At 44.3% G+C, this 16,751-nt stretch overlaps 1 protein-coding gene and 1 non-coding gene across 2 annotated transcripts; one reads left to right on the forward strand and one right to left on the reverse strand.

Annotated features, from left to right (window-relative positions):
- The first annotated feature begins 412 nt into the window (after positions 1-412).
- Positions 413-15,576, forward strand: Akirin1 (akirin 1). Its single transcript, XM_027399211.2, has 5 exons — positions 413-755; positions 6,754-6,894; positions 10,942-11,076; positions 12,136-12,207; positions 13,870-15,576. The coding sequence occupies exons 1-5, from the start codon at positions 539-541 to the stop codon at positions 13,878-13,880; spliced, it is 576 nt and encodes a 191-aa protein (XP_027255012.1). The 5' UTR covers positions 413-538; the 3' UTR covers positions 13,881-15,576.
- Positions 8,764-8,836, reverse strand: Trnae-cuc. The gene has a single exon. It is a non-coding gene; the product is annotated as a tRNA-Glu (tRNA).
- Positions 15,577-16,751: the final 1,175 nt, after the last annotated feature.

The raw sequence follows: 16,751 nt of genomic DNA on the forward strand, positions 1-16,751 counted from the left end.
GTGTTTGTGAAGATTTCCTGGGACTCGGCGAGAAGCCCTTGATAACCCTTTAAGATCACCTCTTTTATCAGGGACAAGGGCTGTCCAAAAACAGGTCACGCGGCAACCGGGAACCCCGGGTCTCCCTAGGTCTCTCCCATCCCCCAGAGGCCCCTGCCGCGCAGGTGCGAAAGACCTCCGAGGCCACCCCGGCAGAGCCGGTGAAGGGGGGCCCTGGGAGGGGGGAACGGGGGCGGGGGCCTTCCCAGTGTTGCTAGGCGACCACGCTCTCCGCCCAGACCGGCCCACTTCCTCCGCAGGGGGCGCCGCGGCCCGAGCCCAGGCCTGAGGACCTCCTAGAGAGGACCTCTTCCGGCTCAGCCCCCCTCCGCCGGGCGGTGGCGCACGCCCGTGACGTCACAGGAGGCGGGGCCAGCGCGGCTGCCGGGTGCCGGAGGCGCCATTGGAGCCGGCTTGGCTTGGGAGCCGTAGCTCGGGAGTTGGGTCCTGGGCCGCCGTTGTTACCGCGTCTGCGTCTTGTCTCCGGCCCCTTCGCGGGATGGCGTGCGGGGCGACGCTGAAGCGACCCATGGAGTTCGAGGCGGCGCTGCTGAGCCCCGGTTCCCCGAAGCGGCGACGCTGTGCCCCTCTGCCCGGCCCCACTCCGGGCCTCAGGCCCCCGGACGCCGAGCCGCCGCCGTTTCAGATGCAGATGCCGTCGACGAGTCTCCAGCAGCCTGCCCTGCCCAGCAGCGAGCGTCGCCTTCCAACTCCCGGTAACCTGTGCTGCTGCTGCGGACTTGGCAGGAAGCCAGGCCGGGGCGTGGGGGATGGGGAGGGTGCGGGGGTCGCGGACGCCGGCCGAAATCACCTCAGCACCTCATCTCCGCCTTAGGAGAAAAAGGAACTGGGGTGCTGCTGGGCTCGATTGCTTCCGGGGACGACAGACATCCGGGAAGGGCAGTGGCCCCACAGTGTGGGTTTTCGGGGTTTCCTGGACCTGGAGAGCCTGGAGGGGTGGGCACCAAGATGAGGTGGGGATACCCCTGACCGCCGAAGGCTCTTGTCCCTGAAGCCCCTCCTGCCCCCGCAGTACGGAACCTCCCAGCAGATCCAGTGGGCCATGGAAAATTGGATTCTGCTCACGAACCCAGCCTTGTGTGGGGCGGGAGACCGATTAGAGGGGAGGGGGCGTGAGTGTGTGCGGCGCCACACCATGCTGGAGCTTGTAGGGAGACTTGATTTCTGGAAGTCTTTAGGGATCAGGAACCACCCAGCAGTCATGGAATATGATTTCAACCCATTTCTTAGAGGGACTGGCCATGTTTTATTGTATGGCTATTGTCTCATATGTGGCTTGAAGTGGGTAGTTGGTTGGCTAGTATTTGAGAATCCTTCAATATACAAAGATTCCGTACCAGGAATTCAAATATCTAATACAGTGACTTGACGTGGGTAAGGCACTTCATTTTAGCCAGGGCAAAAGGAAGGACTCATGTGACAGTAAAGATACCTATCATATTGCAGGAGGAGGAGGGAAAGAGAGCTTCAGCAAATTTAAAGGGATCCCAGAAATGATCCCTCAAAAGTGGGTTTGGTCAGGTCGTTTCTTTGTAGTTTTTTCTTATTCTTCAAGCTTTAGCAAAACCTGTAAAAATCCCTTTAAATCATTTTTTTCCTAGTCGCTAGTGCCTTTAGTTTTCATTTCCTCCTTCCTCTGCATATCCACTTGAGGATATTTGCTGCCACCAGCAGACCTCTCTCAAGCTTTATTTCTGTTTCTGTGTTCACTTCTTAGTTCTAGAATTCAAAGAAATACCGAACATTTTCTTTAAACAGTGTCTCTGCCCTTTCCCCTAGACTCACTTTGCTGTGTCTTTTCCTTTGAGTTAGTTAATCTCAATAGTCATTTCCTTTGCTGGTGTGTGACAGTGTCTCACTCTCTAGACTGACCTAGAACCCACAATGTGGCCCAGGCCTGTCTTGAGCTCAGCAGTTCTGCCTCAGCCTCACAAGTACTGGAATCACAGACTTGGAATCCAATAATCATTTCTAAATAGTCTCACATCCATTACCTAGTCTGACCCATAGTGGAATCTTCAATTTAAATGCCCTGGTCACTTAATATTACATATAACCGTATGCACAGAATGACTGAACCCTGGAAGTTTGTTGTTTGTTGTTGTTGTTGTTCTTGTGTATTTTATTTTATTTTTTGTTTTATGAAGGACCCCAAAAGCAAAGGAAAGCAGGGCTGAGGCAGGAAGATTAAATTTCTTTTTTCAAGATTTGTTTTTATGTGCATTGGTGTTTTGCCTGCATGTATGTCTGTGTGAGCGTACCATATCCCCTGAAACTGGAATTACAGACAGTTGTGAGCTGGGGCATTGATTTTGGGTCCTCTGGAAGAGCTGCCAGTGCTGTTAACTGCTGAGCCATCTCCCTGGCCCCGGAAGTTTTATTTCTTCAGTACTTAATTTTCTGTACCATTTGTGTGGTAGTTCAGATGACCTCAGTTTTAAAGACCATTGTTAAATGTGTTCAGAAGATTGAATATGGCAGAGTTCTGTAATGAGGCCTCTTTTGTTGTTGGGATGCTGGGTTTGGAACACAGAGCCTCAATCATGTTCTGGGGAAACTAAATGCCCAAAACTCTGTTACATTTTTAAGTTTTTAATTTATTAAACACACCCCAACTCCTTGTTTCTTAGTGCTTATTGTCAGTCATGAAAGAAATATGAAGCAGTAATACATTATTTAATGCTTTATCTTAAGTGAAAAATGTCTTCTAGATTCAAGGATAAAATAGGAGAGATGTTGTCAGTTGCTCTACAAATAGAATAAGCAGGTTTGGCACTCCATACTGTAATCTCAGCACTTGAGAAGCAAAAGCAGGATTGCTACAAGCTCAGGGCCAACCTGGTCTATATAATGAGCTCCAAGCTACTTGGGTCTTAATCCAGACCCTGTCACAGAACACCAAAAAACAGTGATATCCCCTAAGGGGGAAATGAATTTAACAGTCTGATTTTAAAATTTTCCTTCTCTTCTTCCTCCTCACTTTTTTGGGGGTTTGGAGGGAAAGGGACATGCAGCCCAGGCTGGTCCTGAATTAGTAGATACCTAAGGATGACTGGACTCTGATTCTCCTGAGTTCTGGGTTTCAGGCATGTGTTGCATGATTTTTGAATCAGTCTGACTTTATTTGAATAGCATACCAATTGTTTATTGCTTGTAGCCAAGAATGAGTTTGAACTCCTGTTCTTCCTGCCTCTGCCTCCTCTGTACTGAGTGGGATTACAGACTCCTACTATGCCTGCCTTAGGGTTGCAGTGGTTTGTTTGTTTGTTTGTTTGTTTGTTTTGGAGGCAGGTAGGGGACGTATGACAGAGTTTCTATAGGTGGCCCCAGTTAGTTGGAACTCAAAAAAGCTCCACCTGCGTCTGCCTCCCGGGTGCTGGGATTCAAGGTGTGCTCCACCATGCCCCACACAGGACTGAGTCTTGAAAGGTGTTTAGTTGTGGCTTGTAGTAGTAGCCCAGAAACACTGAAAAGTTTTGGGAAGGAATTTAGCCTGATAAATAACCTGGAAGCTAAAAAGCTAAATAATAGAATTGAGGATTAAAAGCATAACTGTTACAAAGAAATTTGCATTTTTAAAATAAATGCTGCTTCCTGTTTTAGGTGGTGTTCAGAAGAAAGTTGTGCCATGTTCTTGTTGCATAGATTGTGGTTAGAATCTTGGACTTGGTAGTGGATCCTGCTAGCCCTGAAGTTGTGTTTCCATTGTTCACTTTGCTGTGCAGGAGGCAGGTGGAGTTCATCAGAGCCCTTCTGCTCTCATACTTGTCCTTTCTTGTCTCATAGCAGTTGCTTCCATCCTTGTAGTGAATGAATCTGGCAGGTGTGCACTTGATGAGTAAGGACTCGAAAAAATACAAAAGAGGCCTCCCTGTATTCAAGGATCTAGAGGCTGGATTCAGGGTTTTGTTAAAGGAAAACATTATTGTGTTTGTCCTAGAGTTAGTTTACCTAGATGGGCAACTACTGGACCATACCATCACCAGCACCATTATTCACTCTGTGATTTTGATTCTCATTACCTGTTCAGATAGGCATTTTCCATTTACGTTGAATAGCTAAAGATTTGGAATGGCTTTCTGAAATTGCTCATAGCAAACACAGTGGCAGTATCAACACCTCCCACCCTTGACAAATGTGGTTAAAACAGACTATGCACTGAACAATTTGAGTTGAGGAATATAATTTTCTGATTTTTAGATAGGTCTGTGTAGCACTGGCTGGTCTGGAACTTGTTAAATAGGCCAAGCTGGTCTCAAACTTTTGAAGTGATTCTCCTGCCCCCATCCCCACCTCCCTGTACTGGAATCACAGGTATTCATCACCATAGATGCAGTCTCTGCCTTTGTTATGGAGGGTCTTTATATTATCTGGAGAAGGAATACAGTATTATGCCACTGTGTATATAAACTTGAAACCCATATGCTTCTGGACTCTTGTTCCAGGAATATAGTTTTATAGTTGCTAATTGGTATCTCCTGCATGTTGGCAAATTCAGTTTATGATGACTAACTCAGAATAATAATTTGAGTCCTAGGAAACACAGTTATATCACCTTTCTTTGTTTTTCTAGTGCTGGAAATTGGACATAGATTGTTTGTGAAGCTAGTGCCCCACCTAAAGCTGCATCCTCAGCTCTCATTTTACTTTACATCAAGATAGAGTCTTGCTGAGGTGCTGGGGGCTGGCCTTCAACTTACTGTGTTTTCCAGTGTAGCCTTGATCTTGTAGTTCTCTTGCCTGTACCTCCAGAGAAGCTGGGATTGCACGTGGGTATCACCGGGCCCACCTCAGCAATGTTTGGGATCATGACAAGCTTGAGAACATTTGTTTGTTTTGAGTCAGGGTCTGGTTCAGCCCAGGCTGACCTTGACCTAGCTGTGATCCTCCTGTTTCTGTTTCCCAATCAAAGATCACAGTCGTGGGCTAGCAACCCAACTTGTTTTTTGAGACACTGTATCAGGTAGCCCAAAATTTTCCCAAACTCTATGTTATTGAGGATGACTTTGGATCCCTGATTCTCCTGCCTCCATCCTTCCAAGTTCGGGGATTACAGGGATTGGCTTGCTACCACACTCAGCTCGGAAACTTTTTTTTTTAAAGAATTTATTTTTATTTTTAATTATGTGGGGAGTTTTGTTGTTTGGTTGGGTTTGTTTTCAAGACGGGGTTTCTCTTTGTAGCTTTGAGTGTTCTGGAGTTCACTCTTGTAGACCAGATTGCCCTGGAATTTACAGAGATCCTCCCTAGTGCCGGAATTAAAGGTGTGTGCCACCACCGCCTAGCTTTTAGAAACACTTTAAATGAGCTTTGATAATCCAAACTGTAGCCCTCAGTTCCTTCCCTGTTGTGTGTCCAGACTGTTATACATAATGATTTTTGCTATGTACCATCTTCTCATGGAACAAAAACTTAATTGTTAAAAGATCTTTAGTGATAAGAGACTCGCCCATAATACTGTGTTTTGTGAAAATGTAAAACGTAACTGAACTAAGACAGGGAGATTGCTGTGAATTTAAGCCATTTGAAACCATTTCTCAAAGAGCCAGACAATGATGACACACACCTTTAATCCCAGTGCTTAGACAATGGAGAAGGAGCTGGGGCATTGAACGCCTTTAATCTCAGCACTTGAGAGGCAGAGGCAGGCAGACCTCTGTGAGTTTGAGACCAGCCAGGACTGTTACACAGGGAAACCCTGTCTAAAAAACCAAAAAAAAAAAAAACAGAAAGAAAATGGGGATCATCAGGGACAGTCAATGGTCGTCTCTGCATACAGCAGGGTCAAGACCAGCCTGAGCTACGAGACTGTCTCCAAAAACAAATAAATTAGAAATAACAGCATGCTTATTTTACTTTAAATTGTAGCAGTGAATCCAGCAAAATGCAGGTCTGACTTGCTTGTTTGCCACAAGAAAAAAAGTAAAGGAAACTGCATGAGATGCTTCACCAAAATAGCTATTATTTTAGGGATTAAACTTCTTTATGTGTAAGAGTGTTTTCCTGCATCTTTGACTGTGTACCACTTGTGTGCCTGGTGCTGTAGAGGCCAGAAGAAGACTCAGATTCCCTGGAACTGGAGTTAAAGACCACTGTGAGTTCCCATATGAGTGCTGGAAATCAAATCCAGATTCTCTGGAAGGACAGTCAGTGCTCTTAACTACTGAGCCATTTTTTCAGTCCCTATTCTAGGGGTATAAAATGTTTTAAAATTTATTATGTTGTGTTCATGATACATGTGTTTTATGTCAGGGAACTGAACTCGGGGCACTAGGTTTGCACAGCAAAAACCTTTATACACCAGCTCACCAGCCATCTCACCAGCTCCATAAATAGTCAGAATAAGAACCCTGTATCTTGAGCTATAGGACTGGTTTGTACACTGTAAACATTGCCTGTTAATAACATAGGATGAAGAAGAGATTACTACCTGTGTGATACAGGGAATGTTCAGTCTGAATATCTTATTTAGGCTGGGGAATGTATCTCATTGGTAGAGTGCTTGTCTGGTGTTGAAAAGACTTGGGGTTTGAACCCCAGCATCTCATAGAATAAAAGAATAAGACCTTTCTTGCCTATCTTCTCAACAAAGTTTTTATGGGTGGGAAGTTGGAAGAAATGACCACAAAATGAATGCTCAAGTTCATTTTCTTTCTTTCTTTTTGTTTTGTTTTGTTTTTTTCTTTTTACTAGAGCAAATTTTTCAGAACATAAAGCAAGAATATAGCCGTTATCAGAGGTGGAGACATTTAGAGGTTGTTCTTAGTCAGAGTGAAGCCTGTACTTCAGAAAGCCAGCCTCCCTCCTCGGCACTCACGGCACCAAGTTCTCCAGGTAAGCAAACTTTGGTGTTGAAAATCTATTTTCAGAATTTGTGAGCTGGGTGTGGTGGTGCACACCTGTAATCTTGGCATATTTAAGAGACTAAGGCAAGGATTGTGCGTTTGAAACCAGCTTGTGATATATAGCAAGACCCTGGCTCAAAACAGTTTGCCTCTCTTTAGCTGCAGGTGTCCTCTGGCCACCTGTGTGTGCTGTGTTAACTTTCTCAGTACTGTGACAACCTGACAACTTAGGCAGGAAGGTTATGGTTTCAGTTGGTATTGTCCTTCGTGGCAGCAGAGATATAGGGAAGTGGCTCTATTCATGTAGTAAGCTTTTGGCTTCCTCTTCATATGGTGCAGACCAGGAAATGGGGGTGGCATGGAACCAGATATAAACTTCAAAGGCCTGTCTCAGTGACCTATTTGCACCTGCTGGGCCTCATCTTCTAAAGACACCACAGCCTTCAAAATAATGCCGCAAGTTAGGGAACAAGCACTTAAATAATACATGGGGCTGAAGGGGATGTTCTAGATTCAAACCATGACGTGGAACTAAGGTCTTTCTTATCTAAACTTAATATTTAAAGGTTTTGGGGTTTTTTTTGTTTTTTTGTTTTTTTTTACATTTGCTTTGAGGTTCTGTTTTTTACTTGGGCAAGTTTTATTATTTTAATGATTTACTTATGTGCACTGGTATTTTACCTGCATATGTGTTCATATGGAGATTCCAGATCCCCTGGAACTGTTGTTACAGACAGCTGTGAGCTACAATATGGTTGCTGTGGAATGAACCTGGGTCCTCTGGGAGAACAGCCAGTGCTTAACTACTGAGCCATCTTTCCAGCCCCTGGGCAAGTTGTTTTTAAGATAGGGCCTCACCATGTAGACCTGGCTGGCCTGAAACTCCCAGAGATCTTCTTACCTTTGTCTCCTGAGTGTTAGAATTAAAAGTTGTGTGCCACCATACCTGGTCCCTAGTTTTCTGTTGAAACAAGATCTTAATATGTAGCCCTTGCTAGTCTGGAACTCAATATACAGACCAAGCTGTCCTCCAACTTGTGGGAGTCTTGCTTGCTGACTACACCTTTGAGCCATCATACTCAGTAAGGTTAAAAATCAGATGATTGTATGCAGTAATCTTACTTCAGTCAGGTACATAAATAGCAGTCATATGTGGCCTTGTATTGGTTGTGCAACTGTAGGGAATTTGTTTTAGAAAGTTCTGTTGGACAGTCCTGTTTTGTAACCTTGACACGTGGTTTGTGGGGACAGTGCTCTAAAAGTCTCAGGATTTGAGGTTGTCTCTGTCACTCAGTGAACTAGACTTGCCTGCTATATTCCTATAAATGGGCAACAGACCAGTGTTGCAAACCTCTGTGACCTAAAACAGTTGAAAATTTTGTTTCCTCAAAGTACTCGGTTTCTTTTCTTTCTGGGGGTGGGGGGAGTGGGATTTCAAGACTACCCTGGAACTCACTCTGTAGATCAGCCTGTCCTAGAACTCATAGAGATCCACCTGCCTTTGCCTCCTGAGTTCGGGGAGTAAAGGTGTGTGTCTCGACCACCCAGACAGCAATATAATGTTAAAGAGGTAGAAAATGTTGTGAGTAGAGAAATGATTACAGATGATGAGTGAATAGACATTTTGGTCATGTTTGTAGTTGGAAAAAATAGTTTAGAAGGAAAAAGCCACAAAGTTGTTTTTTTGTTTTGTATTTTTTTATGAGACAGGGCTTCTCTGTGGCTTTGGAGGCTGCCCTGGAACTCACTCTGTAGACCAGGCTGGCCTCGAACTCACAGAGCTCCGCCTGCCTCTGCCTCCCAGGTGCTGGGATTAAAGGCATGCGCCACCAACGCCCCGCTAAAGGATAGCACATATTGCTTCCGCCTGGTTTCGAACCGGGGACCTTTTGCGTGAGAGGTAGACGTGATAACCACTACACTACGAAAACAACACGCTTGCCACAAAGATTTGTTTCAAGGTGGTAAGCAGCTTGAGCACTGACAGGAATGAAGACACGGATTCCATACTGACCTCTGAGGCTCTTGGGCCTGGGCTATAGCTTGATCTTTTGCTGATTTACAAGGCTGCTATTTTACCATCTGCAGGCAGGAAGTCCTGTGGAATCTGTTGCTCCAGAACCAGGCTGTTGCTTACTTCTTTTGGCCTCACTACCAAACTAGAAGCTTGCTATAACAGTATCCCTCCCATTTCTGCTGAGTGCTCTGAGTGAGCTTGTTTAATAAAACCTGTTCACATCTGAAATCTTAGCTCTCAAGAAGCTGAAAATGGCAGTTTTGATTTCCATGGCCTCTGCTGGTAACGTGACAAGGAAAATGAGAAAGAGGCCTATAAGTAAGAGATTCATTACTAAGTAGCAGAGAATAACCTTGACCCCAATTCCTTATCCTTCTGCCTCCACTTGGAAGTGCTGGGTTTATAGGAGTCTGATTAGTCACAAAAGGAGCAGGAGTTAGTAAAGGTGTAATGACTGCCTCCATTGGTAGAGTGCTGGCCTCAAATGCATAAAGCTTTGGGTGGGATTCCCAGCACCAAATAAAACCAACACTGTAGCCCCAGTATTTGGGGAGGTAGAAGCAGAAGGATCAGAAATTAAAGGTTATTTGGGGGTACTAACAATTTCAAGGCCAGCCTGGACTTCTTGAGACCATTTCCAAATGGTAAGAGATTAATGTCAGTGACTTGTTTTATATTGGTCCTGAATCTCAGACTCCCTGTAGCTTACAAACTCATTTGTGGATCCTAAAAATAGAAGATGCCCTGGCCCTGCCCTGCTACAGAATCATTATCAGATAGTGTATTTTTGGTGTTTGTTTTCCAGTCAAATGTGTCTAATCTGATGCTCATGGGGGGCCACATGTGCTCCAGGGTATCTGTGAATGAAGTCCAATACCAAATCATGAACTTTAAACATTATGAGTGGCAGGTTGCGGTATTGAACACCTTTAATTCTAGCACTCAGAGGCAGAGACAGATGGATCGCAGGCCAGCCAGAGATGGATGGATGGATGGATGGATGGATGGATGGATGGATGGATGGATGGTAGGTAGATAGATAGGTCGGTCGGTTGGTCGATCGATCGATTGATCGATCGATAGATTTTTTTTTTTTTAGAAATCAGAATCAAATATTTTGTAAAGATTTTATTTATTATGTATACAACATTCTGCTGCCATGTATATCTGCACACCAGAAGAGGGCACCAGATCTCATAACGGATGGTTGTAAGCCACAGTGTGGTTGCTGGGAATTGAATTCAGGACCTCTGGAAGAGCAGCTGGTGGTCTTAACCCCTGAGCCATCTCTCCAGCCCTGATAGATCCATCTTGAAAATTTTTTTTTACCTTTTTAGGTGACAATGTTGTGTGTCCCAGTGTGAGCAGGTTGGGCACATCTGAGTGATTTCCAAAGACCTTATGTTCTAAATGTACTTTAGCTAATCTGGGCTGGGAGCTTCAGCTTCAAGCTTTGGTTTTGGTCCCTTATGGGGTGGGTGAGTGTGAGCCCATATTGTTGGGACATCAGAACTGTTGTGTACACAGCTCAGCTAGCACACAGCACACATCTGTTCCCCTGCTCCTCTGCTTCTAGAGCACAGACCAGGCAGATAGCTCCAGCTGTACAGGGCATGTAGGAGGACCTGAGTTTGAGTCAGAACTAGGAAAGTTGTTCGTTCTGAACCATGGAACTGGAATGTGTTGTAAAGATTTATCTTTTTAGGGGGATAGGGAATACTGGGGCTTGGGTCAAGCCTTGAATTTGAGGGTCTTGTTAAGTTTCCCTGTGTGTGCCTCAAACTCCATTCTTTTTTGGTTTTTCGAGACAGGGTTTCTCTGTGGCTTTGGAGGCTGTCCTAGAACTAGCTCTTGTAGACCAGGCTGGTCTCAAAACTCACTGAGATCTACCTGCCTCTGCCTCCCAAGCTCTTGGTTTAAAGGTGTGCGCCCGGCTTTCAAACTCCATTCTTTTTGCCTCTCGAGTAGGGGTTGTAGGCATGTGCCACTGCATCTGACTTATGTTCTTGTTCTTGCCAGGTGCTTCCTGGATGAAGAAGGACCAGCCCACCTTTACCCTCCGACAAGTGGGGATAATATGCGAGCGTCTGTTAAAAGACTATGAAGATAAAGTCCGGGAGGAGTACGAGCAGATCCTCAGTACCAAGCTCGCAGGTAAGCTGAGGTGTGGGGTGCTGCTGCTGCTGCTGGTGTGACTCCAAAAAGAGGGCTTCATGCAAGAGGGCACTGTTGTGAGCACTGCAGCTACGCTTTGGTGGTGTCACGGGTGTTACTTACACACATATAAAACTCATTTACATTTCTAAAAGCAGATAAGCCAAGCTCTACACGTAAGGATTTTTTTTTTTCCAGAAGTACCGGCATTGAGCAGGCCACACCAGCTGGTGAACAGGTGGTTGGCTTATGTTATTGACTTCCTAACAGTTGTCAGGATTGGTGCAGTGCAGTGTCACCAACGTGTTGAAACTTCTGTATTGGAGTCTCTTTGTGACATAGAAATTGAGCACTCTTTGGTTTGGAAGGTATGATAGAAAAAACCAAGTATAGGTCAGCTGAGGCAGGAAAAAAAGGTAGTTATTAGTAATGACAAGTAAAGCCTTGTATGATTAAGAATAGTAATAGGGCTAGAGATGACTCAGAAGTCAAAGAATGCTTCCTGCTCTCCCAGAAGACCTGAGTTCAATTCCCAGTACCCATCCAGAGAGGCTCAAGACTACTTACAACTCCAGCTCTGGCTGATCCAACCCTTCTAGACTCCAAGGGTGTCTGCATTCAAATGCACATACCAATACATGCACACACATAATTTTAAAAGATAATAAAAATAAATCTGGAGCTTACTGTGTGGACCTGGCTAGTCTTGAACTCTTGAGTTCCCAGAAGGATTGGGATTCCAAGCATGAGCCACCATTCTCAGTTTTTGTTTATTTGTTTTCCCCTTAGTTGGGGATCTACCTCACCCATTTGCTTAGGCAAGCCCCCTGTTACTAATCCCACTCATTCATGTTTTTGTTTTGTGATAAAGAAAGGACTTCAAGTGTACACATATTTTTCTGGGAAGCCATGGGCAATGGATAGAATTACAGGAGAGTAATTTTGTTTGAGTAGAGAATGCAAATAGGGAAGACATATGTCATCCTGCTTCCTAAATTGCCTGAAGGGTTAAGGATGGGTTTCTGGGATAACTATATACTATTTATTATGTCTTCACAGAACAGTATGAATCTTTTGTGAAATTCACACATGATCAAATTATGCGGCGATATGGAACAAGGCCAACAAGCTGTAAGTATACCAAGTTTTTCTTTAAAATCTCCCAAGTTTGGGGCTAGAGAGATGGCTCACCAGTTAAGAGCACTGGCAGCTCTTCCAGAGGACCCGGGTTCCATTCCCAGAACCCACATGGCAGCTCACAACTGTCTATAATCTAGGTCAGAGTGATCTGACACCCTCATACAGACATAAATGCAGGCAAAGCACCAATGCACATAAAATAAAAATTTTTAAAGTTTTAGAATTTCGATGGGCGGTGTTGGCACATGCCTTTAATCCCAACACTCACACTTGGTAGGCAGAGGCAGGTGGATCTCTGAGTTCGAGGCCAGCCTGGTCTACAGAGTGAGTTCCAGGACAGCCTCCAAAGCCATAGAGAAACCCTGTCTCTAAAACTTTTTTGTTATTATTTTGTTTTTGTTTTTCCGTATGGCTGTAGACTGTTTTTATTTTTCGAGACAGGGTTTCTCTGTAGGTTTGGAGACTGTACTGGAACTGTTTGAAAACCAGGCCAGGTTGGCCTCGAACTCACAGAGATCCGCTTGCCTCTCCCTCCTGAGTGGGCAACCACCGCCCAGCTAGTTTTAGAATTTCTTTTTTTTTGTTTTGTTTTTTGTTTTGTTTTTCGAGGCAGGGTTTCTCTGTGGCTTTGGAGGCTGTCCTAGAACTAGCTGGTCTGGAACTCACAGAGATCCGCCTGCCTCTGCCTCCCGAGTGCTGGGATTAAAGGCGTGCGCCACCAACGCCCGGCTTAGTTTTAGAATTTCTAAGAACAGGATTTTGCTAGGGGAGTATTTTGTGTCCTGAGAGCGAAGGCAGAGGACTTGCTCTTGCAGAGGACTCCAGGCTCAGTTCCAGTACCCACATGGTGGCTCACAAACACCTATAACTTCAGTTCCAAATATGATGCCTCCTTCTGATCTCTTGAGGGCACCTAGCACGCACACACACAGTGCACAAACGTAAATGCAGGCAAAACACTCATGCATAAAATAAGTAAATCTAAAAAATATTTTTGAAAGGCTTTATAAAGCAAAGTGGCTAAGAATATTTGGTGTCCAGCACAATGTCAAACCAGTAAATCATAATTTCACATAATCCTCACAGTATCCTTTGAGATGGAACTTTTAGTATTAACTCCATTTTATTGGTAAACACAATACTTAGAGATGTTAGCTAATTGGCTCAAGTTTCTATAGTCAGCCAGCCAAGATTGCCACCTATGGATTATCTGACTCCAGCACCAGTCTCTTTGTTAATATATTTTCTCCAGAAAGGTGGTTCCAGTTAGTTTATGGAAGTTGATGTATCCAGTGAGTGGTCAAGTTGGTCGTGTGTGTCCGTCCCCCGTCCCCCCCGTCGTCGTCCCCCCCCCCCCCCCCCGCAGATGGGGTTTCTCTGTAGACTGTCCTGGAACTCTCTTTGAAGACCAGGCTGGCCTTGAATTCAGAGATCTGCCTGCCTCTGCCTCCCAAGTGCTGGGATTAAAGGCATGAACCACCAAGATTTCTTAATTCTCAATATTTGAGATGCTTGGGATAGATTTCTTAAATGTAGTCATTGAGTGAAGTGGTAGTGTGCTCTGATCATTTACTGCTAGTGTATTTGTTTTTAAAAAGTGTGAGACTACACCTTCATTGTTCTTTTCATCTGTCCTTTAACCCTCATTTGCAGATGTATCCTGAAGCCTTCTTGCCTATCTGGGTACCAGGTGTGACCTCAAGAGATGGCTGCTGTACACTTTTTGCAACTGGTTTGATATCACATTTCAGCTCCAACTTTGCATCCTGAGAACACTTAAATGTTTCTGCAGGTCCATTTTATACAACTTGAAAGACCTTAAAACTTTCTGGTTGCCACAAGCATATCTTTCTTTTCTGCTCATCCACTAAACATCTGTACCCTACTGTGATAGGTTTTCCAAACAAAAGTACCTGGAGCAGCAGTTTAGCAAAGAATGCCTTCAGTGGCACTCAACACGTGGAGTTTCCCCAAGCACAGCTCTGTGAGAAGTATGTGAGACTGTGTGTGTGTGTGTGTGTGTGTGTGTGTGTGTGTGTGTGTGTGTGTGTGTGTGTGTCTGTGTGTTTTAAGTTATTATTTGTATTGTGCAAAACATTTTTTGATCTTGGGGATTCTGGCTGTGAATTTGATGCACGACAATTATGGTTAGAAACATTTTTTTGGTCTACAGAAGATCATTAATGTTTGGTGACCATATAAGTTGTAACAGTGGATTGTTTTGTGTGTAGGTATTATCGTTAAATACAGGGACTGTTTCCAGGCACAGAATTTGAATCATAAGTTAGGATGGACATTAGACATGATTATGATGATGTAGGGAAGGTCTGCAGTCCTGAATCTGCAAATACATGGTGAGAAATTAGAACAAACTGGAGATGGGCCATCAATACACGGACTCTGCCTAGCTGTGCTGGAAAAATACTTTGACTCCAAGCCTTAAAATACCCTGTGGAGTCTGAGCTCACCTCATTCATACAGTCAAGGAGCTCCCTGGACACTGGACTTCTACAGGGAAAAGTTCTCCCCTGGAGCAGAACATCAGGGTGTGCTCGGAGCCTAACACAGGAGAGTGCAGGGCTGGGCCAGGCCTTGCAGCACTGCTACTTGGGAGGAGCCACTTCACCTTCTCATCGTTTTTCAACAAAGAATCTGGATCTTTTGTCCAGGTTCTCCCAAACTCCCCTAAGGTGTCCGTGTTCAACTGTTGGAGCTTGGTTTTGGCACCTCCCTGCCTGAAGTTGCTTGTTCTCTACCTTGGTCCTGAGGCTGTGAGCAGAAAGCAGCCTCTGTTTTGAGGAGGTGGGAGTTACGTATACATTTATTTTTACTGTGACTTGTTCAGGACCACATTTAACAAAATGCCTTGTTTCCTTTACTATTGTTTTGGAAAGGAAAGTTTTATTAAAATTGTTTTAGTTTGAATATAGAATAGTTTTATTAATTACGGCTTTATTTTGGAAAACTCTTGAGTTTTAATTCAAATGTTTGCCAATGCCTTCCAAAGTAAGGTGATATTCAGAGACAGTTGTTGAGATCCGATGGCTACGGACATTTCTGGGGTATTCACATTTGAAGATTCCTTATTAATGAATGTCTTTGACTTAAATCTAACCAAAAACTGCAACATTATTCTTTGTACATTTTCATTATATAGTGTTAACAAGCTTAGTTGCAAACAAATAAAATACTTAAGCTATTTGTTTACCTTGCCTTCTTGGTACTGTAATAATGTGTATTCAGATAACTCATCTGAGACTGCTATAACCATTTCCATAGTTCAACAACCTGTTGAAGATTTAGACTCCTAGAGCCCACCATCGCTCTTTCAATAATTAAAGATTGGTTAACTCACTTGAAGGACAGCTTGTTTCATCGATTCTTTCTCTGGGGTAGTTACTTGTTCCCTGAAGCAAGCCTTAGTAATGACTGTGATGGGGTGGCTAAAGACCTGTGAGGATGCCAAATCCCAAAGGCTGCTTCCCCCAAGGCCTGTGCTGTGCTCCCTCCTAAGCTCCTGTGAGTAGCTTCTGGCTAAGAGGAACTTTCAAGAATAAGTCATGCCACCCTCTCAACTTCTGGCAGTGCCTACAGGCTCTTCTTAGGTTATCCATTCTGAACACAGAGTGTGATACCACGATGGTTGGCCTTAGGGAATTATGGCTACAAATTGGGGACCTGGAAGCCTGTGGGTCTTTGAAGTTCAAGGTCATCCTTGGCTGCATAGCATTCAAGGCCAGCCTGGACTGTAAATTGTGTGTATAATTTTTTTTTTTTTAATTTTGATGTGTAGAGCTAGAACTTAAGGGTATTTCCCAGGTAGGAAAATCTTATTCTATGGAAATCCTGCCTTAAGAATAAAACCTACAAAAACTACAAGGATGCATTGGAATGTGTAATTTCAGAAAACCTGTCTAGGGAACTACTGAAGTTACTCAGCTGGGTGTTTAATAAGTTGCCTTTTTGACAGTACTGAGGTTGAGCCTAGAACTTCATACATGCTAGACAAGTTCACTACCACTGATCTATTTCTCTATCACTTTAATAATGTCTTATGTGCCTCAGAGGAGGAAGAGTACCAAGTGATCCAAGAATCAGGGTCAGAATAGGCTGGGAGTGGGGCTCAGTAGACGTGTTTGTCCAGCATGCACAAAAGCCTGCACTACATGAACGCAAATGTGTGACCCATGTCTGTATCTCAGCACTTAGGATGATACTCAAGGCCCTTAGCTACAAAATGAAATTGGAAACTTGGGCTGTGTGAGAGCCTGTCGGACAAAACAGGCGATAAAGGGCTACAGATGGCCCCAGGGTTGGTTCCACAACCCATCTTTGGGTAATTCATAATCACACATGACTCCAATTCCAGAGGATCTGATGTCTCTGACCTCAGGCACTCATATACCTACACATAGACATAATTAGAAATAACAAGATGGGGCTGGAGAGGTGGCTCGGAGCTTAAGAGCACTGGCTGTTCTTCCAGAGGTCCTGAGTTCAATTCCAGCAATCGCATGGTGGCTCATAACCATCTT

This window comes from Cricetulus griseus, chromosome 2, assembly GCF_003668045.3.
Source record: "Cricetulus griseus strain 17A/GY chromosome 2, alternate assembly CriGri-PICRH-1.0, whole genome shotgun sequence".
In the NCBI taxonomy this organism is placed as follows: domain Eukaryota; kingdom Metazoa; phylum Chordata; class Mammalia; order Rodentia; family Cricetidae; genus Cricetulus; species Cricetulus griseus.